Raw genomic sequence first — 24440 nt, 5'->3', positions numbered from 1 at the left:
CGCGCGCATCTCGTCGAGACAAGAAAGCCCTGCCGAGCTAAACGGATATAAACTTAAGCATCCCAACCTCGCCGCCGCCGCCGCCCTATCACGCGGCTATCAGAGCGCCCGCGGCAGGCGAGACAAGTCGACCGCCGATCGAGAGGCGCGAGCGAAGGAAGCCACCGAACGCCGAGCGCCAGGCCGAGGCGGATGACGGCCGAGCTCGCGGATTCGAGGAAGAGCGGTTGAGCCGAGGCCGCCGGAAGTTGCGAGTGTCCATTGCCTTCGTTGGCTTGTTTTTAAAAGCGCGAGGAACCGTTGGCGGTTGGCGAAGCGAATCCCTCAGGTGGTGCGCGCGCGCTGCTAATGCGGCGGAGGGGGGGGGGTTGTGTGTTCGTTGGTTGTGGGCGTGGTGGTTTCCTCAGTTTTCCTCCGTCCGTCGCCTCTTTCCCTCAGGCGGGGCGCCCCGCAGGCAGTGGTCGTGGCCTCGGTCCTCCTTCTGTCGTTCTCCCCGCTCCCCCCGGGCCTGGATGACGAGGCATTTTCCCTCTCTAGGGTTGCCGTTCCGCCTTCCCCTTTTCATTTCCCCCCCCAAGACGGTTGCACGGCGTCTACTGCGGGCGAGAAGCGTTTTCCCTCTCAGGCAGGCAGGGTTGTGGGCGGGTGTGAGTCTGTCGCCGCTTTTCAAAGCAGCAGCTTTCGCTTTCGGTGGCCGTGACCAACCCTATCTATGGTGTGGGGGGAGGAAAAGACAAATCCCCGTGACCCGTGCTATTTTTCTAGACAAAGAGGAGCCGGAAATCCCTATGGACGCCTCCCTTGTTCTCTTATAATGGCAGTGGTGCCCACCTGAGAGGTGTCGGAGTTGAGTTCGGGCGAGTTCTGGCTGAAAAATCCCTGCCTGTGACCCAAAGGTATGTGGGGGGTTGAAGGGGGAGGGGAGTAAATAACAAAAGAATCTGGGTGCCTGGATTCAAAATGCGGGGTTAAATTCACTCCCAAGAGGCAGAGGCATAGCTGGGCTCCCTTGCGCTCTGGGCAAGGAGATGGATCCTCCCCCCAATCCCTTGTGCTCTGATGGCCAGACTGGAGAGAGCGCCCCCCCCCCCGGGCAAGGCTGTTGCGATGGCTCCCACTCCGAGCCAGAGTAGAGAGGTGCATTTTTTTGTATCCGCCCCGCCCCGCCCCCCAACTGTGCCCTTAGCGTGGTCCAACCTGACCAACACCCAGGAGAGAGCCCCCAGTAGCAGAGTTTAAATTAACAAAAGTCAAGCAGCTCTATAGCTTTATGTTGTTAGACCCTTTTATCTTATTTAGCCTGCTTGCAAACAGCATTCTTTCTACTCATCTTGCAGCGAACTGACTGCATGCTATTAATTAAGTTTAAAATGTGTTGCTTACAAAGGTCAGAGATTGATTCATTTATCCAAGCAGCAACAAAGAGAACGCAGGCAGAATACTATTGGGTAGAAAATTCAGAAATATAGCTTCAAACACCTGCTCTAAGCTTGGAACTTGCTTAGGCACATCTTTGGTCAGTTACATGACTGTGTCTAGGAACAGACATCTCTGGTCTTAACGCTTTCATGCACTTATTCATAGTTATGTTTGACTGCAGTTAATTCCGTACCAATGGCTTATCTCTACTTGTTTGAACCCCCAGTTGCTGTGACCTGGGAACCATGAGTGGGGAGAATGCTGCTGTTATGCTCAGCTTCTGCTTTCAGGCTTCCCACAGACCTTCTGATTGTTGGCTGCTGCAAGAACAGACCTGATCCAGCAGGCTCTTCTGTTCTTTTGCAGCGTTGAAATGAGGAGGACTGTGAGCAGCATAGTACACTACCCATATTTAGGCAGGTAGGCAGGAGTGTGTGCAGAAAAGAGGTGGTATGAGGTTGCTATGCAATGAGGAAAAAGGAAATACTGTCTTTCATTTCTTTGACACGAAACTCGCAAATCTTTTTGAGAACCAAATATGCTGCTGTTAACAAATAATGTGTTTGTGTGCAGAAAAGTCTCAGTAAAATTCTTTTTTTAATGCCAGCCAGACTTTCTTAGATAGTTGTCTAGCAAGTGGCACACTAGTAAAGGAGTTATGTTATTATATTTCACCCAGAACCCTGTAAACGTGGTGTTAAGTTTCCCAACTGCTGCCTGGCCTAGGTTTTGAACATGTCCTACCCTATATATGTGTCATAGAAACTTAGAGTTGGAAGAGACCCAAGGGTCATCTAGTCCAACCCCCTGCAATGCAGGAATCTCAGCTAAAGCATCCATGACAGATGGCCATCCAACCTCTGCTTAAAAACCTCCAAGGAAGGACAACCCACCACCTCTTGTGGGAGTCTGTTCCACTGCTGAACAGCTCTATCAAAAAGTTTTTCCAGATGTTTAGTTGGAATCTCCTTTCTTGTAACTTGAAGCCATTGCCTCGAGTCCTACCCTCAAGAGCAGGAGAAAACAAGCGTGCTCTCTTCCATGTGACAGCCCTTAAGTCTCCTATTTTTTGTATTCTGGGTTTGGATATTGGTATCATTCTTTGAATGGCACTAATAGGTCTGTGAGACTCCTAGCAGTCAATGGGAAGACTGGGTTTTGTTTTTTAAAACATATCTGTGGTCAGGCTTGGGTAATATGAGTTAAGTTTAACTGGAGCTTAATATAGCTTCCTTTTATCAGGTTTGCCTTTGTCCATACATATGCCAGAGTTTCGCAACCATGATTTAGGGTAAAGTTTACTAGACTTTATTGTTAAGATTAGATTTATTGCTCAGATAAATCCTGGCGTCCAGCCCGCTTTGGCTGCGCAGCTAGGCCAGACTTCAAAGGCCACATTCCAAAGGCTCTGAGCAAACAGCAGAGTTTCAGCAGCGGCAAGAGAAAGCTGCAAAAGCTTCTTCAGAGCTTTCTTCAGTGTGCCCAAAGAAAGTCCACTCAGGATATTAGCAGCTAGAAGCAGTTTTATTTACAGCAGACTATCCATTATCTATCCATTATTATAGGGACGCGGGTGGCGCTGTGGGTAAAAGCCTCAGCGCCTAGGGCTGGCCGCTTGAAAGGTCGGCGGTTCGAATCCCCGCGGCGGGGTGCGCTCCCACTGCTCGGTCCCAGCGCCTGCCAACCTAGCAGTTCGAAAGCACCCCCGGGTGCAAGTAGATAAATAGGGACCGCTTACCAGCGGGAAGGTAAACGGCGTTTCCGTGTGCGGCTCTGGCTAGCCAGAGCAGCGATGTCACGCTGGCCACGTAACCCAGAAGTGTCTCCGGACAGCACTGGCCCCTGGCCTCTTGAGTGAGATGGGCGCACAACCCCAGAGTCTGTCAAGACTGGCCCGTACGGGCAGGGGTACCTTTACCTTTACCTTTTTATCCATTATCTATCACAGCGAACAGCATCGTGAAAACACGTCCTCTCTCCTCAAAAGCGAAAGTAGAGAGAAAACACTCATTTGAGTGTGCAACCTCAGACTTCCACACATACTAGTTAATCTAATCTGATGTTCATGTAAAATTATGCTGCAGATCAAGTTTTTGAAGGTGTTTGGAAGCTAAGCAGGTAGAATTTAATGGGGACTGCAAGAGATAACTTTATATGTCACTCTTGAGTTACTTGCATAATGGATAGGGTACAAGTTTAACAAGTAAATTAAGTTATATTTCTTTGTTCCTTAACTAGAGTAACCAGATGACATAGACAAATTACCTTGAAGAATGCTCAGTACTAAATAGTTCAATTTGTCCCAGAGGACTTTGATTCTGCTAAAACCATCAATTGTGTTTTGTGACAGATGATGCTAACTCCTTTGATACTGTGTGTAATCCTGCTGATAGGAGGGAGTGAAACTCAAAATGATGACTGGATTGATCCAACAGACATGTTAAACTATGATGCAGCTTCAGGAACCATGAGAAAGCCTGATAAGGTACACATTTTGAATTTGAGTTGCTGTTCAGTAAATGGTTTAGTTGATGCCCTTTAAAGAACCTGTTCACCATGGATGTCTGGATTGCCTCCCTTACAGAACACATACTGCAACAAATTAATAAACCTAGAGTTGAACATTGTTTTTTCTTACTGGATTGATTCCATTCTGTCCTAATGATCAACTGAATAGTTGATAGGGGTGTCTTACTGAGCTCTGATTGCATCTTTAGATTCAAACAGAGTAATTACAAAAAAGGGATTGGAAGGAATAGTTGGTTGATTTTGAAGGCTGCCAAATATTATTCCACATTTTATTGGTATTTTCTTTTCCATTTGTTTTTGAAAAAATATAATCCCTGAGTGCTCTCAGTTGCACATGTAGCACCATGTGGACAGGAGGGCTTGGGACAGTTCTCTATGCACATCCTCTCTTGAGTGCACAGATTGTGGTTTTGAAGGGGATACTGGGCAGCTTCTGCTGGCATGGGACTCCCAGTGAATATGGGAAACTCATGGCTAATAAAAGCGAGCCGGGAAGGGCTGGGCGATGGGCTCTGCGGGGTGGTGAATGCTTCCCTCTGTGAGGGAGCCTTCCCAGACCCACTGAAAGAGGCAGTTATTAAACTGCTTCTTAAAAAAACATCCTTAGACCCAGCTGATATGGCCAACTATGGCCCAGCCTCAAATCTTCCATTCTTGGGCAAGGTGATTGAGCAGGTGGTTGCTGAACAACTCCAAGCACGCCTGGAGGATGCGGACCATTTGGATCCCTTCTGGTCAGGATTCAGGCCTCATCATGGGATTGAAACTGACTTGGTCACGCTGGTCGATAATCTCCGGCGGGATAGGGACAAAGGTGAAAGTTGTTTCCTAATTCTGCTGGATCACTCAGCGGTCTTTGATACTATTGACCATGACATCCTTCTGGACCGTCTAGAGGAACTGGGAGCTGGGGGCACTGTTATACAGTGGTTCCACTCCTCCCTCCTGGGCTGTGGCCAGAAAGTGGTGTTGGGGGATGAGTGTTCAGACCCCTGGGCTCTCACCTGTGGGTTACTTCAGGGTTCCGTCCTCTCCCCCATGTTTTTTAACATCTACATGAATCCGCTGGGAGAGATCATCAGGGGGTTTAGGCTGGGTGTTCATCAGTATGTGGATGATACCCAGCTCTACCTCTCTTTCAAATTGTGAAGGCGGTGAAGGTCCTGTGTGAGTGCCTGGAGGCGGTTGGAGGATGGATGGCGGCTAACAGATTGAGGTTGAATCCTGACAACAGAGAAATACTGTTTTGGGGGGACGGGGAGGCTGGGTGTGGAGGATTCCCTGGTCCTGAATGTGGTAACTATGCCCCTGAAGGACCAGGTGCGCAGCCTGGGAGTCATTTTGGACTCACAGCTGTCCATGGAGGTGCAGATCAATTCTGTATCCAGGGCAGCTGTCTACCAGCTCCATCTGGTTCGCAGGCTGAGACCTTACCTGCCTGCAGACTGTCTCGCAAGAGCTCTGATTAACTCCTGCTTGGACTATTGCAATGTGCTCTACATGGGGCTACCTTTAAAGGTGACCCAAAAACTACAACTAATCCAGAATGTGGCAGCTAGACTGATGACTGGGAGCAGCCACCGAGACTACATAACACCAGTCTTGAAAGACCTACATTGGCTCCCAGTATGTTTCCGAGCGCAATTCAAAGTGTTGGTGCTGACCTTTAAAGCCCCAAACGGCCTTGGCCCACTGTACCTGAAGGAGCGTCTCCACTCCCTTCTGGTGGTTCCCTCACTGCGAAAAGCGAAGTTACAGGGAACCAGGCAGAGGGCCTTCTTGGTAGTGGCGCCCGCCCTGTGGAACATCCTTCCATCAGATGTCAAGGAAATAAACAACTATCTGACTTTTAGAAGACATCTGAAGGCAGCCCTGTTTAGGGAAGTTTGGGCAGGGTATAAATAATAAATTATTATTATATTATGAAACTTGCATCGCTCCAGTTGGATTTACACAAAGTACCAGTGAGCTGAGAACCCAATAAATGAGAGGGAAAATACATACTTGGTTAGCATGTTTATACTACAAACAATATAATTAGTTAAATTATTTTGTTGATATTATTTCTTGTTCATGCATTCAGCAGCAATGAGTGACAAATTTTGTTGAGTTCTATCTTTTCTCTCTTTACTCTTTTCCCAATAAATATGCAAAATGAAGCAACCATATTGATATGAGATTTCCGGTCTATACATTACAGTAGAAATATTAAGAAATGCCTATGATTACAGTTACTGCATGTGAACCAGGATGATTCTGAAGATAAGAAAGTTCCCCAAAAATCAGTGGTAAAAGAAAATATTGTGGATGTTTCCATGTGCCAAAAGCAACTAGATTCTTTAATTCTTAAGGTTTGTTTGCATGTATGATGATTCATATTTAATATATTGCTTTATTTATGAAAATATTGTTTACATATTCTTTTCATAAATTCAGATATTGTTGGTCTATCACCTTCGCAGAAATATATTATTGGGTAAGCATTCATATTGATAGGTGGTGGTAAGAATCAATACTCTTAATTAACTATTTGGTCGGTCCACAATCTGATTTTATTAAAACCAGTGAGAGTTTCATTGTTGACATCAACAGGTGCAGATTTGTATGTTTACAGCACAATCATCTGCACGACTGCATACAAGTCAGTCCCATGGAGTTAACTGAGACTTAACTCCAGGTAAATGTGGGATTGCAGTATTAGTGCCTGCAAGGCAGTATTTGTTATTGTATTATTAGCTACTATGTGTAGAGTGTTGAGCTACTATGAAGATCTACCACAACAGCCCCTGTATATGCAAAAGATTAGATATAGAAACATAGACTGTTTCTTGGGACATTGACCTTTGTTTATAATAGGCATGTATAGTTTTTGACCCACCAAGCCGAACCTGGCTCACCAGCTATATATCATAAGCTGCCAGTTGTTTGATAACTCTGTATTTCAGCAGACATCAAAAGCAAGCAGCTCATTATGATCCTGTTAGGTGCCATTCTTAGCTGATGGACTGCATTTGTCATGATGGGTCACAAGTTTCATTTTTAAAATAGGTTTCAATACATGTCTGGAGTCAAATCTCTTGAACATAAACAGATCTTGAACTGTGTTTTGGGGATGCTTTCAGCAAGTAGATTTCAGTTATTAAAGGCCAGAGCGCCTCTGCAATCAATGGACCTTAGCCTACATGTGAACATTAGCCTACGTGTTAGTCTAATCAATATACACACTACAGTGGTACCGTGGTTTGCAACCGCTTTGGATTACAACCATTTGGATTAAAACCACGTCAAACCTGGAAGTGCATGTCCCTTTTTTTGGATTACAAACAATTTGTGGGGGGGAGGCCCCATTGGTGAAAGCGCGCCTTGGGTTACAACCTGTTTTGGTTTACAACCGGACCTCCGGAACGGATTGTGGTTGTAAACCAAGGTACCACTGTACAATGAATTATTGCTTGGCTAAGGCATTGTCTGGCCACAGTATACGTATTACAGTGGTACCTTGGGTTAAGTACTTAATTCATTCCGGAGGTCCGTTCTTAACCTGAAACTGTTCTTAACCTGAAGCACCACTTTAGCTAATGGGGCCTCCTGCTGCCGCTGCGCCGCCAGAGCATGATTTCTGTTCTCATCCTGAAGCAAAGTTCTTAACCTGAGGTACTATTTCTGGGTTAGCAGAGTCTGTAAACTGAAGTGTATTTAGCCTGAAGCGTATGTAATCCGAGGTACCACTGTATATACTACATGAATTAAGATTGGTAAAATGTGATATTGAAACACTTTATATTTGCAGCTTGAAGAATATGAAAAGAGAGATAAAGCCAAGTTATATGAAAACAATAGCATCCATGTTTTTAAGAGATATTTGAATAAGATTTTAATTGAAGCTGGAAGACTTGGTCTTGTGAGTATCTGAATAAGCCAGCATTCTTATTGCTATATACATTCACTCATTTAAAGATTAACATGTATTCTTAGCAGTGTCCTATGCAAGCAGCACATTCACTGTTAAGATAGTAAGTATGTCATAGAACCCAACCATGTATTTATTCATGTTTTTCTCTTTTACTTTGCTTTCATGTAGCTAACAAGTAATCTTACATAAAACATGAAAACATCCTATATTCGTGGATAAGATGGGTTTGGTTCTGTAGGCTTATATAGACTTTGTCGTGGGCAAAGTCTCTTAGAGGTGCCTTGGGGCTGAATGTCCCCCCTCCTCCTCAAAGGTGTTCCTATCTGGCCCTCAGGATTCTTCCCAGGCAGTGCTTCCTTCCCAGGCCACACCCCTCACTAATACTGCTGTATCCTTTCCTCAAGTGCTTTGTCTTAACTCAGCTGTCTCATTATGCTGTGTTAATGCTGCTTACATGTGTGCCTGCTTGCTTGCTTGGATGGTGGAGAGATATGTATAAACCTCTTAATGTAGCCAACTGTAAAAAGGGTAAGAATCGTATCTGTTGCTCTACAGTACCTACTTTTTGCCTCAAACCTTACCCACCACTGCCATGCAGTTCCCAGAAGGTTGCCCAGGAGGAATGCTGCCCTTGGACTACCAAAGGTTTGCCAAACCAGTCCTTGGCACTGGGGTTGGTTTTTTGGTGGGTTGGTTTTTGTTGTTGTTGTTTTGTGTGTGTTTTTGTTGTTGTTGTTTTGTAGTAAACCCTTGGATCTAGGACTTCTATAACTACAGTATTAGGTTTGATATATGATTTTCACAGAACTCCCATCTTCTGTTGGTACTGTATATACATCAACAGCTTTACCTGTGAATCTGGGTAATAGGTTTGAGTAGGGCTGGCCCAGCCATGAGGTAAGGTGAGGTGACTGCCTCACACGACAAGATCCACAAAGGCAGCACATCTGGCCTGCAAGTAATGCATTACCTGCTATTGCTGATGTAGATCTTCACTTGCCCGTTCGTCCTTGGCAGAGCAGGGGGCTACACCATTTTGTGGTTCGTCTTAGGTGCCAAAATGTATTGGGCTTGCCCTGGTTTTGAGACTAGTGTAGGTGAATGTGTACTTAGAAAATATTAAGCAGAGAAATCCTAATTATGGTATTATTTGACAGACTAGTCCTTGCACAGTGACTTACATGCATTTAACATGTGCGCATTCAGCTTTACATGCTTGGCAAAATAATTTTTTTTAAATGGAAAGGGGGGGGGGAAGCATCTGGAGAAAAAGACTAGCCATTGAACCCATTGTGTTTTGACTATACATAATTTTGGCTTTAGGTCTTAATCCCCATAATGTAACGTCCACATAAACTGTATAAGAATTCTTTGCTCTTTAACTTCATCACTACAGCAGTCAGTCAGTGTGATTTAGTAAGGCTCTGCTTAGCTATGGTTAACAGTCAGATTACTTTGTTATTATCTGCAAGAAATGTCATTTGCTAATTCAACTGTGTTGTCTTGTTTTTTAGCCTGATGATAGCACTGGAGATGTGCATTATGATGCTGAGATCATCCTTACAAGACAGACATTTAATGAAATCAACAGGTTCCTTAATGAAGAGGGCTGGAAATCAGCTGCTTTGGATGATGCACTCAGTGATATTCTGATTAACTTTAGGCATCATGATGCTGAAGTTTGGAAATGGAAGTTTGAGGACACATTTGGGGCTGATGCATATAATGTCTTTATGGTGAGATAATTTTTCTGCAGTAAGGTGTTTTTCTACAGCCAATATAATCATGGGTACCTCGCTTGCACCAGACAGAAAAAGATAAAACCTATATGCAGTTCTTTGTCCCACTAAAGGCTGAGTATATAAAGTCTTTTAATGTTTTCAGGCAGCAGTAGTAGGTCAGGACTGCTTAATTTGGGATCCAAATTTCAGCCCACTAGCCATGACTCCTTTCCTACCATGAGTTCAGCACCACATTTATGTCTGGGTGTGCAAAAATAAAGGGATATGAATCACTTCAAAATTTGTAGCATTGTCTTGAGTGCAGCTTCATGGGGTATGTACTGCAAAAGTCTAAAGTAAATTTGTTTGTTGCATTTATACCCCACCTTTTTCTCCAAGGAGGTCAAGGTGTTACACATTGTTTACCCCTTCTTCAATCCCCACAACAACCCTGTATGGTAGGTTAGGCTGAGAGAGGTAGTGACTGGCCCGAGATCCCCAGTGTGCTTCATGCCGAGTGATTATTTGAATGGCATCTGTTTAAATTTCAGTTCACATTTGGCTGCCATCAAGCTATTGTAAATGAAAAGAAGTTATAGCTGTTAGAAGATGAGGTTTAATAAATGTTCACCAACATGATAATGGTTCCACATTGTTCAGTTTAACTTCAAGAAACCCAAATGAGGCTGCTGCCACCCCACCCCATGATCCCTTTAATGCATACTGCTCATGATTCCCTCAAGCAGAAGCTGAATGGAAAATTTGTCTATTATCAGATAAATGCTAAAAATGCTTCAATGCTAAAAATGTAGGTTCCTCCCATTTTAAATGGTCTTGGCTTTTATAATTCTTTTGCAATTTATCTCTCTTTTTATCTCTTGTTTTCTAAAAGGTACTTCTGTGTTTAGTGTGCATTTCAGTAATAGTTGCTACAGAACTATGGACACGCATTGGTTGGTTTACACAGCTAAAACGTGTTTTATTCGTAAGTTTTCTCATCAGTTTTGGGTGGAACTGGATGTACCTATATAAGGTAAACAATTATTAGTGTTTATTAAGTAGTAATGGGGAAGTGGATATCAGTGTGCCCTGAAAATACAGAAAATATTGTGCCACTCACTATTTAGCTCAATAACTTAACAGGGCTCAATATAAACTCAGGCTACCACACTTGCTACCCTTAAAACAAAAAATGTTCTTATCCAGCACATTTTGATATTGATCCAGTAATAAACAGAGGCTATTTTGGGACACTTGTGCAAAACTATTTTAAAATATGTCAGGTTCGTTCTCGTTACAGTCTAGTGAGATTGGCACATTGGTCTTTCCTTCTCCATGATTTACTAGCAGTTCAGTAGTTTTGAACTTTTATTATCCTGTGTGCCAATCTTATAAAATTAACAGTGTGCTGCAGCAGGTCTAATAGACTCTTTCCCCTCTGCTATTTTTCAGTAATTTTATGGCTCAGTCACAGAAAGAAGAGTGCTTGACCTCAAGAGCCATATGTGTGCAATCTGTTTTGAATAATCATATGTTTTAAGAAGTAGACTTTTAATAGCTTTGAATTATTCAGTTTTATTGTATATGAAAGTTGCAGCTGCATTTGGAAGTATATTAGTTGGATTTATTTATATCCTGTTTTTAGGATACAAATCCTACCAAGACAGTTTACAAGTAACATCAAATTGCATTAATACAGTACCAAAAAAAAAAAAATAAAAAAAAAAAATCAAAATATTAAGTCATAAGGAATTTCCCACAGGCTCTGTGGAAACAGAGGGCAGTGGGATTTTCATCCACTTTTTAAAAAAATATTCCAAAATGAAATTGATTTAACAATTTTGTTAAACTGTTAAAATCCTTTTGTTTCTGTTGTAGGTAGCCTTTGCTCAGCATCAAGCTGAAGTGGCAAAAATGGGAAAATTTGATACTGTATGTGCTGAGAAGATCCGCTGGAGTGATGGTCTAATAGGTGAGCTGTTTTTGTTTTGCTTGCTAACTTTCCATGTCAGATTTCCTTCTCGGTAGTGGCGCCCGCCCTGTGGAACTCCCGCCCATCAGATGGCAAGGAAATAAACAACTATCTGACTTTTAGAAGACATCTGAAGGCAGTCCTGTTTAGGGAAGTTTTTAATGTTTGATGTTTTGTCACTTTATTATTATTATTATTATTATTATTATTCTGTTGGGAGCTGCCCAAAGTGGCTGAGGAAACCCAGCCAGATGGGGGGGGGGTGTTAAATAAATTTTTGTTTGTTTGTTTGTTTGATTTAGTAAACATTTAAGCTTATTTTTAAGATTGGCTCTAAACCCTATACAAATCTGGAGTGGAGTACCTAAGACGGTTGGATGGCTCCTTGTATGCCTCCTTCCAGCAACTCCTGCTTCCAAGCTGTTGCCAAACATTTTGTTTTCCTTTGGCCCACATTAGTGAGCCTGAGAGCAGGGTTTTGTCTAGACAGTCAAGGACTTCCATACACATTGCTCAAGCTTGTGTTCTGGCAAGGTCACTTCAGTGCTGCTAATGTAATGCAGAGATTTGGCTTCACACCCTGGCGGCACACTCCATTGTCTCTCGAGACAGATGCCAACAACACGTTTCTGATATTGCTGATTTTACTCTCTGGGTCACTTCTTCCTTATGCCAATATAATGATTCAAACATAATTATTCCTGAAACATTGCCTGTATATTCAAGCATTTCAACTTGCTTAGTTGGACTGTGTCATTCATACAGTTGGCTCACTGATAATCTTCTGAAATGAATCTCTTTCCTGGTGGTAGATTCATTTAATGTAATTGTCTTTGAACAAGTCAGGTGGATGTGCTCCTTGAGATATCTACAGAAGACATATTGTCTGCTTGTTGTTGAGCCCAAACTAGTTTTTTTGGCGATAGACTAGGGTCTGGGAATCAGGTCTGCTGAACATCTAAAAAAATGACAGAGAAAGGCATTTTAGTGGGATGAAGAGAAATGAAGACATGAATACTGGCGAAGTTCAGCATCACCCTTGGCCTTTTCAGCCCAGCGCACTCTTCTAGTGCTGCTGCTAAACCAAATAGCCATTTCGGAGGAGAACTGAGTCTGATAATCTAGGTTAGCAAACTTCTAAGAACCTTTCTTTGTTACACTCTCCCATTGTAGTGCTAGGAGAAAAGGGCCTGGGGAAGAGAATACAGAGGGAAAGTAACAAGTTTCTCTGTATCTGTTACATTTTACTTATGTACCTAATCAGAACAAAACAGGACTAAAAGCAAGTAAATGCGACTATTTGGCAGCAGTATGGATACTTCCTCCTCCTAAGGAAAGAAAGTGCCATTTGCCATTTGTTTAGCCCTTTTGGAATATTGGTTTTTGCTATAGTTTATAGTTTTGCTATTGTCAGGGGTTCAGGAGCAGAGGCACAGGGAGGAGAGGAGATGGAGAGCGAGGGGGAGGAATCCGAGGGGAGCGTAGGAGAAGAGGACAGTGGACCGAGGGATTCCACGAGCCTCTCCAGCGAATCGGAAGATTCACAGAAGGGGGCGCTAGTGGCCAGGGGTAGGGGGTTCCCAAGGGGAACGCCCCAGGAGCAAGGGGGGAGCAGAGACTCCCAGAGCAGTAGTTGGAAATCAGGACCAGCTTCCCCACCAGAGCAGAGTGGGGGGGAAGAGTCACAAGGATCGGGGCCAGTGCATTCCCCACCAGGGAGAGAAGATAAGGCAGGGCTGACCACACCTCCATCGGGGAGTCAGACAACGGAGGGGAGGTCAGATCCGGCCAGTATCCCGGAAGAGGGAAGCAGTGACAGAAGTAGTGTAACGGTCAGGAGGAAGGTCACTGGGTTGGCACGAGAGGCAAGTTCAAATGTACAGGAGCGCGGGACAGCAGAGAGTGAGGATTGGGAACCGGGTCCTAAAGCCCGCCGGAGGGAGGGGGAGGAGCTAAGCGACTCAGCGTCGGAAGAGTCCAGAAAGGGCAATGCCCCAGCGGGCAGGAGGACCCAGAGGAGGAGAGAGCAGCGTAAAAGGTGGAGCAGGGCTAGGATCTTAAACTGGTGTCATAGGGGAGGAGACTCAGACGGTACTTCACCGGTCTAGGCTTTAAGACGTAGAGCTGCGCGCTACGGCTTTGAAATGGAAACTGAACCTCAATAAAGACTTTTGTACATAACTACAGCCTAGCGTTGGTCCTCTGTGAGCTGGGACCTAGAGGCAGCTCTGACAGCTATAGTTTATAGTTTTGCTATAGTTTGTTTAGCCATTTTGCTATATTGCTTACCTAAAAAGGTAAAGGTAAAGGACCCCTGACAGTTAAGTCCAGACGCGAACGACTCTGGGGTTGCGGCGCTCATCTTGCTTTACTGGCTGAGGGAGCCGACGTTTGTCCGCAGAGCATTTTTCCTGGTCATGTGGCCAGCATGACTAAGCCGTTTCTGGCGAAACCAGAGCAGCGCACAGAAACGCCGTTTACCTTCCCGCCAGGGTGATACCTATTTACTTGCACTTACACATGCTTTCGAACTGCTAGGTTGGCAGGAGCTGGGACCAAACAACAGGAGCTCACCCCATTGCGGGAATTCGAACCACCGACCTGATCGGCAAGCCCAAGGCTCCAATGGTTTATACCACAGTGCCCAAATACCAATCTGGCAGGTTGGGGGTGGGTGTGTTCCATTCTGCAAATTGTTCTTCAGCCATGTCTTCCACTCAAGACGGGGCTTACCCCCAATTTAGCAAATATACTTTAAAATACCCTGACTGTTGGTGTAAATATTAGAAAATCATTTCCTTCCAGATCTTGTATCATTTCTTTTGATAAGACAAGTATAGTTAAGTGTTTAGGTCCTCCTCACTGTCTATATATGACTTCTTATTACACACTGAAAACATCTAGTTATTTATTCATCCTTACAGCCAAAATATACTTGCTTTTTTTTGTTAGTTGTATGACTTGTTGCTTTTTAACTATAGAATGGTTTAGAAGCTCGATGACGTTCCAAGATGATCCTTGTCAAAAGTATTATGAAACCGTATTAGTAAATCCTATTTGGCTTGTTCCTCCAACAAAGGTATTCTCTTTTTCTAACTGAGTCATTTGTATTTTGTTTGATTCTGACAGCTTCACTATCATTCTAATTTTACTTTCTGTCTGGTTTTAGGCATTGGCTGTTACATTTACCAATTTTGTAACGGAGCCATTGAAACACATAGGTCAAGGAATTGGTGAATTTATTAAAGCACTCATGAAAGAGATTCCATTGCTGCTACATATTCCAGTGCTGGTGATCATAGCAATAGCAGTTTTGGTATGTACATGCACAGACACATGGGGGATCAGGTACTGCACACATGGATTAGAAATTGTGAGATACAGCTAACAATGGATTTGCTCAACAAGTTAACACCAGTAAGACTGAAGTAAGGGTACAATTAGCTACTTACCTGTGAGTGATAGACAAGGTAGTTCCAGAAATAACATCTTAGTTCTAGCACAGTTGTTCCACCTCCTTGTGCAAGAAGAGGCAGCTGTGATTGTATATTGATGCTCTTTCTAGTCCTAAGAAAGAAGTGTTAGAAGATAAGGAAGACTTAACTTGTTGACATCTACAGCTAATATTTTCGGGCATAAATAGCAATTTATTTTTCAAGGATAGTATAATCTTTCTCCATACTGAAGTATTCTAGAACACAAAGAAACAAATTATCCATATTTAAAGATTTATGAAATAGAAAATTGGATTATTTAACATGAATGCCACAGCAGTGGTACATAATTTGGCATTTCCTGTTAGGTGGACTGACTAAAAGTAATACTCATTTATAAAGCTCTATTCTTATATGAATATAAGTAAGTCCAAGAATTTAATTCTCTGTTATATAGGGCAGTTACAGAAATACTATTTCCACTATGTCTGACTAAGAATAGTTGATAATGAAGAAAATCTCTTGAAAAAAATATCTTATTTTAATGAATATATAGGAACACAGATCTTGAGCCTATTTTCAAAACAAAACAATGTAAAAACCCGTGTTAAAAGGAGGAGTAGAAACAAAGTTTGTCAGAGTACTTACAAGGGTGTCTCTTTTGTAGGGTTTCTGCTTTGGGGCTGGAAGCTCAGTGAATGCGCTAAGGATGTTAAGCTACTCAGACAAGCGGCCACCTCCAGCACTTCCTCCAACAGATGAACAGCCGCCTGCACTTCCCCCAAGGGGAAAACAGTCACCTCCTGCACTTCCCCCAAGGGATAAACAGCCACCTCCTGTACTTCCTCCAAGGACCACAGCAATACAAGAACAAATGCTACATCTTCAGCCAATTGATGCAGGTGAAAATGGTGTCAACATTATAGAAAAAATGGAGAATACGTACAATATTTACTCCATCAAGAGAGGACCTTATGACAGAGGAGATGCTTCAGTAAAGGTAATATTTAGGTTTTGCAATCAGGTGATGTGCTATATATATATATTGTCGTCCAGCAGCCTCCCAGACCAAGCAAGTGGAGACAGTCTCTGGCATTGTGTTGTAGAACCTAGGACTATTTCCATACTGAAACTGCTCTTGCTGTTCTGACTCACGACTTCATGCGATGAAAGAAGCTAGATGCTAGCTAGAGCACAAATGGTGGAAGTCCCACTTCAAAGATTACCAAACCTGTGCTAAAGCACATAATTGTGCCTGCTGTGGAAATGAAAGTGGCAAAGAAAGCCTATTCATCTCTGTAGTGAGCTAGAAGCCATGATTGATGCAGTCCTAAGTGAAGTTTCCATCAATCCACATTTTGTGGGATCATTTTCAGTTTTTGCAGCCGGATGGCATTGACACGGTGCTTGTGAGTCTGCACCCAAAAAGATGCCCTTTGGACCATTTTCGTTCATGGCTGGTTAAAGCTAGCTAGAGGGGTGTAACTAGATAGGATCTTGGTGTGATGAATGCATCTCTGACTGAGGAGGTTATGCCAGACATCTTGAAGAAGGTAATAGTATAGTCATTCCTGAAAAAAATCACCCTGGACTCTGTGGTATTTAACAACAACTGCCCAATCACAAATACTTCCTTGAGTGTTATGGTGACGCAGCTACAGGCATGTCTGGAGAAATCAGGTTATCCAGATCCTTTTTAACTTCATTCATGCACAGGTTTGGAACTGAATCTTCCTTGGTCACCCTAATGGATTACCTCTGTTGGGAAAGGGACAAGGAAAGCATGACCCTGTTGCTCTTAACTTTTCAGCTTTTGATACCATTAACCATGGTATCCTGCTGGACCCATCAGGGGCACTATTCTGAGCGGTTCCGGTCTTATTTCCAGAGGCAGTTCCAGAGGGTATCACTGGATGAGTTCTCCTTGGCTCCTTGTCTTTTGAGGTATGGGTGCCACAGGACACTTTGTCTCCAGTGCTATTTATCATCTACATTAACCTGTTGGGAATGGTCATTAGGAATTTTGGACCAAGCTGTCATAAGTACATTGATGATGCCCAGTTCTGTTTCTATGCAATTCCTGACTTGAGAATGGTCAAAAAAAGGCTGCTGTCTGGTGTCTGGATGTAGTGGTGGACTGGATAAGGGCTAATAAACTGAGCCTGAATCCTAGCAAAATGGAAGCTCTGTGGATGAGTAGTTCCTGGGTCCAGGAAGTTGGTAATTTGCATGACCTGGACAGAGCCGGAAGGGCTAACCAATATGTTCTCTCCTGTTTGAGAACTATACTCTTAGGAGATGTATATGGGAATTTAACAATTCAGTTTGGAATCTTTAATGCAAATAATGAGGAAAAAGAACTGAATTTTCTGTACTTATTAACGCAGGAGGTTTAATCTGCATTAAAAACAATTCTTGACAGGCACCTCAACTACCAACTAGGGATGCACTAATTTCATAACTGCCTTCTGAAAAACACTTTAACACAATTTTCACATAAGAGTATCAAAAACAGCAAATAAATTTAAAGCAAGACTAAAATCCTAACAAAATAGACACTCATGGTAAAGACCCATTTATCCAGCTGTGAAAGCCAGTTGGAGCAAAACCGTTTTCAGTTGTTTTAAAGCATGGAGCTGGCTTTATTAAAACGCGTTATGTTTAATAAGATGTATAGTGCACTTAAACATGTCTACTCAGAAATCAATCTCATTCAGTTCAGAGAGACCTAGCTGGGGGTTTGTAGCCTTAATTATTTAATGACCTCGATTCACCTTGTTTTTTCAGTTTTCAGAAGAGGTAAATTCACAAACAGAAACAGAAAAAAAGAACAGTGAAGACCGTCCTGTAAGTTGATAGATAATATGTTGGGCAGGGTACTAAATGAAATGTCTTAAGAAAAACACTTAATTTTTAGTATGTTTGAATATCAAATTGATATTGTATTTTTACTTAATAGATGTTTCAGACTGTTATTTATAAGAAACTTTTCTCCCTTGGGTGTTGGATGTCTCTTGTAGCTTGAAGCCTGGAAGCCCTATGACATAACAGATTTTGTCAGACCCCACTTCGTTTTCTGCCTTTGCTTGGAGCAGGCCCAGTTGATTGCCTCTTTCTGAAGTTTCTCTGTTTTCCCTCTCAGACCTGGTGTCTTTATATGCTCCTTCTGCTTATATCCTTTTCTGTGGTCATAGTTTTGTTTTATATTAAAGGGAGGAGCCTTTTAGTCTCCACAGCTTTTTTACTGCCTTTCCCCCGTTATCTATCTGTTTATCTCTCTGCACTACCTTTTTGATCAAAGGGCAGAAGAGCTTTTGTTCTCTGCTATCTAGTTTTATTCTTTATCTTACTTCACCAGACCTTTATTAGGCATTACAAATATAGCCCATCATGAAACACCCATATATAAAAATTTAAAATATATACAAATAAACAGCCATGTAAAAATATGTAATAATGAGGATTTTCATTGGAGTTTCTTCCCGCTAAATAGTGCCATTCACCACTCTGATACTATAGATAAAAACTCAGCCACCCTTGCAGTTACTTCCGGGTTAATGTCATACAGATAGAATCTGATATTTTCATTGTGCCATGATGTTAGACTACCCAGAAAAAGGGAATAGCATGCATTTGCGTAGCTGGTTGTACAATGGACAGTAGAAAAGAATATGTTCTACTGTGTATGGCACATTCAAAAAACAACCGCAATGTCTCAGCTATCTTTCCCTCTCAGCTCTTAGCTTCTGGACTCCTTCTCCTCCTTACCCAACTGAATGGGCTTGGTACTCTTTGAATATTCACAGGGCTGTCAAGATACATACATAGAATGAACACATTCAAGCAAATAAGCACACTATTTCCCTCTTTTCACCTGACCACTTTAGGCAATAAGCTTTCTAATTCCAGCAGTTCTCAATGGATCAGAGCCTGTATTTCATCAGTTTATGAGGCACTACACATTTATACACCAGGGCTGCAGCTGCTGCAGCTTTCTCCATAAACACCCTATTCATAAAATATGGCAGGCAGCCATGTTTTCCACACGTAACACTTGTACTTATCACAAATTAGACCCATTTGTTTCAGAGGTAGCTTTTGCAAGAAAGATACTGCAACAAGCCATCCCTCATATGTGGACAGCCATGTTGCTCTCCCATCCACATTACACCCATGGGAGAAAGTAATGTTGTCTTAGCATAGGTTGTTCTCATTCAGAGTCATTTGTGTCCCCTTTAGTGGTTTTTCTTTGTCCAGTTCTGTTTCTGTGCATCAGAGGGTCTTACTGAGCTCACAGAATGGAACTGAGGTATGACAAAATCTGTTGTCGCAGGGTTTAGAGATAATGGTCAAATCTCACTTATGATACATACGTATACCCACATAGGACCACCTTTCACAGTAAAACCGTTACTAAAATAACAGATTGAGATACCCCATTAAGGCCGCAATCCTATATCCAGTTTTCTGAGACTAAGCCCCATTGAACTCAGTGAAATTTACTTTTGAGAATATATGTATGGAATGGCACAGTTTGTATTTTTTGTTGATTTTTGATGACCTAATATTGTTCCACAAATTCAGTGATATGTTACTTCTTGCAGGGTGGATTAGATACCAAACCAGGTGATCAAGCTACTGATAGAATAGAGAACAGCACAGATCAAAGCCTGGTTGAACTGGACAGACCTAGCCACATACAAGAATTTACAAGAGGCAATGAAGATGAAACAAAATGTAAGTTTAAAGAGGACAGGAGTGTGCAGCAAGAAGTTCCGGATATAACAGGATGTAAGAAAGAGAGCCACTCATGTGAATTAGAAGAACCCACAGAGAAGATTGTAGAACATTTGAGCTTTACTGTAAGTTTTAACATACAGTATATTTTGTGTATCACAGAAAGGGGATGTACACCTCAGCCAATTCTGCCATTCCTAGTGAGGTAGCATTGTTGAGCAAACACAGAAGTCTTTCCCTCCTCTGCCTGCTGCAGAGGCTGGAAAGACCTGCACAGAAATGCCAACAAAGCAGCAGTTTGAGGACTTGCTTTATTATCTGCCAATTTGAGAATAACAATGTTACATTCTAGGCTGCATAATCTTGCCTACACTCAAACAAGGTTTGGAGATTTAAGAATGCACTCTTGCCTTATTTCAACTATTTATATAACCATTTCAAAAAGCTCGGTAATGCAGGCAAATTTATTTATCAAATTCAGAGAATGTAAGAATGTGTCAAATCTGAGTTGAAGTCTTAAATCATTTAGGTATCTGATTCCTACTAGAATCAAGCTTAGTAGACAAATGCTGTTTTATTCAGACTTAAAATCAAAGGATTATATCCAACTAAATTCTACTTAAGAGTAGTCCAATTAAAATGAATGGATCTAACTTGAGTATCATGATCTTTGAGTCGTACTATATTGAATTTTTAATAACTTAAGGGAAGAGTAAATTCTTTATTGAACCAATTGGAGCATGCAGACTGAAATGCCCAAGCCACTTCCTTAGCATTAGACACATGCTATATTTGAATTGTAGAACAAATGATTTGAAGATAATAAGAGTCATAAAAGACATAGTAGAGACTAACTAAATGTGAAAATTAGCATAGACAAGATGTTCAGGGTTTGTGTTTTTAGTGCTGTGAAACTTGAGCATCCAACTTATGCTGCTGGTAGAGGATCCAAGAGTATTATTTTAATTCAATTTTATACTGCACTTAATCCACAGATCACAGGGCAGTTCACAGCCAAAAAATACAAAATTAAAACCCAAAATACAGTGGTACCTTGGGTTAAGTACTTAATTCGTTCTGGAGGTCCATACTTAACCTGAAACTGTTCTTAATCTGAAGCACCACTTTAGCTAATGGGGGCCTCCTGCTGCTGCCGCGCAGGTGGAGCACGATTTCTGTTCTCATCCTGAAGCAAAGTTCTTAAGCCGAAGCACTATTTCTGGGTTAGCAGAGTCTGTAACCTGAAGCGTATGTAACCTGAGGTACCACTGTATATAAAAAAACCAGGAACAAAAACAAACCAATAGCCCCATTCCCAGTGCTCATATTCAACAACTTTCTGTAGCACTGGATGTATTAGATGGTAACCTTATGACCCAGTTCTGTTCATATTTACTTGAGAACAAGCCCTACTAAGTTTGAGTAATGGTGCATAGGATTAGTTAGATTCTTTGGTAAAAACAGCTGCCAAGAGTGATTTGCCCAAGTGTGTTTAATGAGACTGACAGCATTCTTTAAATAGCAGCATCTTGGCCATGGTGGAAGATGATATTAAGCTGAAGAGAGCAGCAATGTTCTGCTTCAGTTTCCATTACCAATTCTCACCAAAACTCATTTCCCCATGTAGAGTTTAAATTGCATGTGTGCAAACATAAATGCATCTGGAGTGGAGGGAATAGGGAAGGGCTAGCTGGGGGTAAAGGCTGGCATAGCAGTGAGCCTTGGCCTCCTATACATTTAAAAACAATGGCACTGTAGTCTGTGTTTGAAGATGTCATAGTTTTATCCTTCTACCATTACAAAAAGTACCAGGATAATGGTTTTGCCCTTTACAGATTACTAAATATTTGACTCCACACTGGAACAGAAATTAAAAATAATCTGAAAGGTTGTGGCTTGTATGTTTCTCATTTAAATCTTCTCATTTACAGGAACAAAAACAGAGGAACACTGCTTCCTGATAGACCTCCTTATACCAGGGAAATGATTTTTTTAAATGCCTCTGGTAACCAACAAATGTTCGTGAATCTACTTTTGTCAGTTTTCATTCTTATAGAACTTCTTTGCATATTAGGTATTGGGGCATATTTTTTCTCGATGACCTAAATTATATTTATGAAGCACCTTTGTTTCCATACAACAACTTCAACACATTTTAAAAACATTTAATGAGGAAAATAATGTAATTCGAAAAGGGACTCTACTGGTAAAATGCTTTTAAAATTTGTGCTAAGTTTTTTTGTAGTTAATATTTGCCAACAAAATAAACTCTTACAAAATGTTACTAATGAAATTTCTTTTATATTTGTATCTGCAAAAGCTGTTATTTAGGTTCAACAGGAGAACTTTTATTTAGCTGTGACTTTCCCCTACCCCAAGATCAAGAACTAATTTTTACCAGGTGTCATGTTTTTGCATGAGAAAGGCTTGAACATTGCTTGGAAAAGGAATGTTGGTTCATACCCAAGCTCATGTTCTTCAAAGGTAGGAGAATAACCTCAAGTGGGTTGCTCTTCCCAGTCCCTCAAGGAGACAGGACCATGCAAAGCAAGCATCTCTTAACAAATGGGAGCAACAAATAACTAGAATAGCAGAAAAAACTCCAGGGTGGGTAGGAGATAGTTCATTTACTTACAGACAAAACAGCAGGTTTAGCTAGTATGAAAATATTTATTTTTCTTGTGTTTTTTTTTTTTAAAAAAACCAATGTAATAATACTTGTCAATTGTTTTGGAACATTCTATACTTCTTAGATGTTAGAAAAACTTTTGAGGTTAAGTCTAGAGTTTTCCTATTTAATTACATAATTTTAGCTGGATTTTTTTCCATAAGCTCATGTGAAAAGTACCGTTAAACACTAAACCATACGAAACAAAAAAATATTTACAGAGAGAAAATTGAAACAGTGCTCTATAGAGCTTTTTACAAACATTTTTAGATATGCTTTTTTCAAGCTGTGGCAGCAGTAACTGTACCATAAACTTTTTCCCTTATAGGCATTGTTTCCTGTATTATTGAGGAATTCCAGTATTACACAATCCATCTGTTTCTCTTCTGTGTGCTTTTGAAGAAGTCCATTAATTAGAATTTGCCCTCTTCAAATCAGAGGGTAGAAAGACTCTCTGTTCATCCATTCTCTTCCCTTGGGATCTCAAAATAAGGCTAAAAAAATCTTCATCAGGTACAGTTGGTCCTTTTGTGATGATTGGTGGTGGTGCACATCTCTGATCATCTAGTCTAGAGCCCTAAAATCAAAACAAAGTAGGATAGGAGTTACAGCTAAAATCCACTGTTTAATCATTCCACAGTTCAATTCATCCTGTTTGCCCCGTGTTAAACCTATTAAAAGTAGTAACATTCACATTTTGGCAGAATATTGTCAGCCATGGTTTCCTGTCCTTTCCCAGCAGAAACAGCATATACATTGTGTGGTCCTGATTGAATATTCACTCAGAGAAGCAGTAATATAGCACAACTATGTCTGTTCCTCCAGTGACAAAGGAAGAAAAGAATTGTGGCAGGGGGTTTTTATTTGGTAACATGGTGAAAGATGTTGGCCAAATTGAAGCTGGTTAAAAGATTTTGTAGACCAAAATCCTGGGAAAACTATTTTACTTCCACAGCAAATACACTTGGAAAACAAGTGCTAGAAACATTTGGAAAATCTTAAGTGATAGGATATGTGTTTTTGAACATATCAGTATGCTATTCTCCATTGTTACTGATGGATAACAATGTGGTGAGTTCTTGTTCTCATTCTTTTTATTGGTTTTTCACATATAATAAATATAACGTACAATAAACAATAGCAGCTAGCCTGTCATTTTGGGTGGTGGGGGTCAGCTTAAAATTGAAAATATTGCTTAGAACAAGTTTGTGATGCATATTAACGTCTCTAATCCAGTAAGTCTCTGCCAATGTTTCCATGGGTGTGGGGAGGTTGTCTCAATGCAGCATCTGCCATACAGGAAAAGAATGGATGCCAGCTAGAAGAATAAAGGACTCATCTTGCATTTTGTCACACTTCTCAGCCAGAGCAGTGAACTCCACCCAAGTGAACCATGAATGGATACAAAGGTCTTAGCCCAGATTAGAGAGGAACACCTTTTCAGGTATGCTTGAGCATATACTTCAAAGTCAGCTTCCTGAACCCATTTTAAGAATACTGAGGGACGTGAACTGCCCTCCAAGCCTCCTTCACTAGATTATTTTTTTGTAAATGTTAGCCACTCCTTCACCTTGTCAAGAAATGTGTTTGATATTCTGCAAATATTTTGCACATTTTAGGTAATTTAATAATATCACTTGCTTTATTCCACTTTATTCCAACTGAACTTTATTCCAACTGAAATAACTTTTTCCCCTTGCACAGGATTCACAGCTAGTTGTTAGATGCTTGGGAAGAAGGGCTGGCCGATGTCAGGTTTTCAATATTACAATGTATCACCAGCCAAACATTACAGTCTGGCAATTCACCATGATGTTGAAATAAGCTGCATTGACCCCAGCCCACAAGGGAGGGGAGCAGAGGCAGTTTCACCTCACAGGACTGGGGTCAATGCAGCTTGTTCCCAGTGCTGGGGGAGGAGTAAATCCCTCCCTCCCCAACACCTGGTGTGGAGAGAACATGCGCTGCCCATCTGGGGGGCACAAAGGCTTTACCTCCCCCCCCCCCAGCTGACCAAGCCCCATGTCCCTCCAGCTCACGGGACACT

The 24440-nt window shown here is 41.7% G+C and overlaps 2 protein-coding genes and 1 long non-coding RNA gene across 11 annotated transcripts in view; 1 reads left to right on the top strand and 2 right to left on the bottom strand.

The window, feature by feature from the left end:
• The first annotated feature begins 146 nt into the window (after positions 1 to 146).
• CLCC1 (chloride channel CLIC like 1) lies at positions 147 to 22741 on the top strand. 7 transcript variants are annotated; one of them, XM_079981460.1, is made up of 15 exons: positions 147 to 328; positions 822 to 896; positions 1710 to 1839; positions 3770 to 3904; positions 6180 to 6299; positions 7739 to 7849; positions 9376 to 9597; positions 10475 to 10615; positions 11461 to 11554; positions 14536 to 14633; positions 14724 to 14870; positions 15656 to 15988; positions 17776 to 17835; positions 19593 to 19850; positions 21657 to 22741. In XM_079981460.1, exons 4-15 carry the CDS (start codon positions 3770 to 3772, stop codon positions 21684 to 21686), a joined length of 1749 nt encoding a protein of 582 aa, XP_079837586.1. In that variant the 5' UTR covers positions 147 to 328; positions 822 to 896; positions 1710 to 1839; the 3' UTR covers positions 21687 to 22741. The 7 variants fall into 7 exon arrangements, with proteins under 7 accessions (XP_079837586.1, XP_079837585.1, XP_079837587.1 ...); XM_079981459.1 differs by having other exon boundaries at positions 1646 to 1839; XM_079981461.1 differs by having other exon boundaries at positions 147 to 331; positions 1646 to 1839.
• LOC307218976 lies at positions 11562 to 15774 on the bottom strand. Its single transcript, XR_013840216.1, has 3 exons — positions 15637 to 15774; positions 15007 to 15121; positions 11562 to 12512 (listed from the first exon to the last, which is right to left on the bottom strand). It is a non-coding gene; the product is annotated as an uncharacterized lncRNA (long non-coding RNA).
• The window catches only part of GPSM2 (G protein signaling modulator 2), a 35261-nt gene continuing 33196 nt past the window's right edge, over positions 22376 to 24440 (bottom strand). For all 3 annotated transcript variants that reach the window (XM_079981390.1, XM_079981388.1, XM_079981389.1), the window contains one exon: positions 22376 to 22970. In XM_079981390.1, coding sequence (XP_079837516.1) covers positions 22803 to 22970 — 168 coding nt within the window. In that variant the 3' untranslated portion in view covers positions 22376 to 22802. The remainder of the gene's footprint in view (positions 22971 to 24440) is intronic.

Source organism: Podarcis cretensis (assembly GCF_951804945.1).
Source record: "Podarcis cretensis genome assembly, chromosome: 6".
Lineage (NCBI taxonomy): Eukaryota > Metazoa > Chordata > Lepidosauria > Squamata > Lacertidae > Podarcis > Podarcis cretensis.
This window is presented reverse-complemented; position numbering and strand designations above follow the sequence as displayed.

Coding starts and splice junctions, on each gene's coding strand:
- CLCC1 (XM_079981460.1), top strand. CDS start 3,770: ATGATGCTAACTCCTTTGATACTGTGTGTAATCCTGCTGATAGGAGGG. Junction 3,905..6,179: donor CCATGAGAAAGCCTGATAAG/GTACACATTTTG, acceptor CTATGATTACAG/TTACTGCATGTGAACCAGGA. Junction 9,598..10,474: donor ATGCATATAATGTCTTTATG/GTGAGATAATTT, acceptor GTTTTCTAAAAG/GTACTTCTGTGTTTAGTGTG.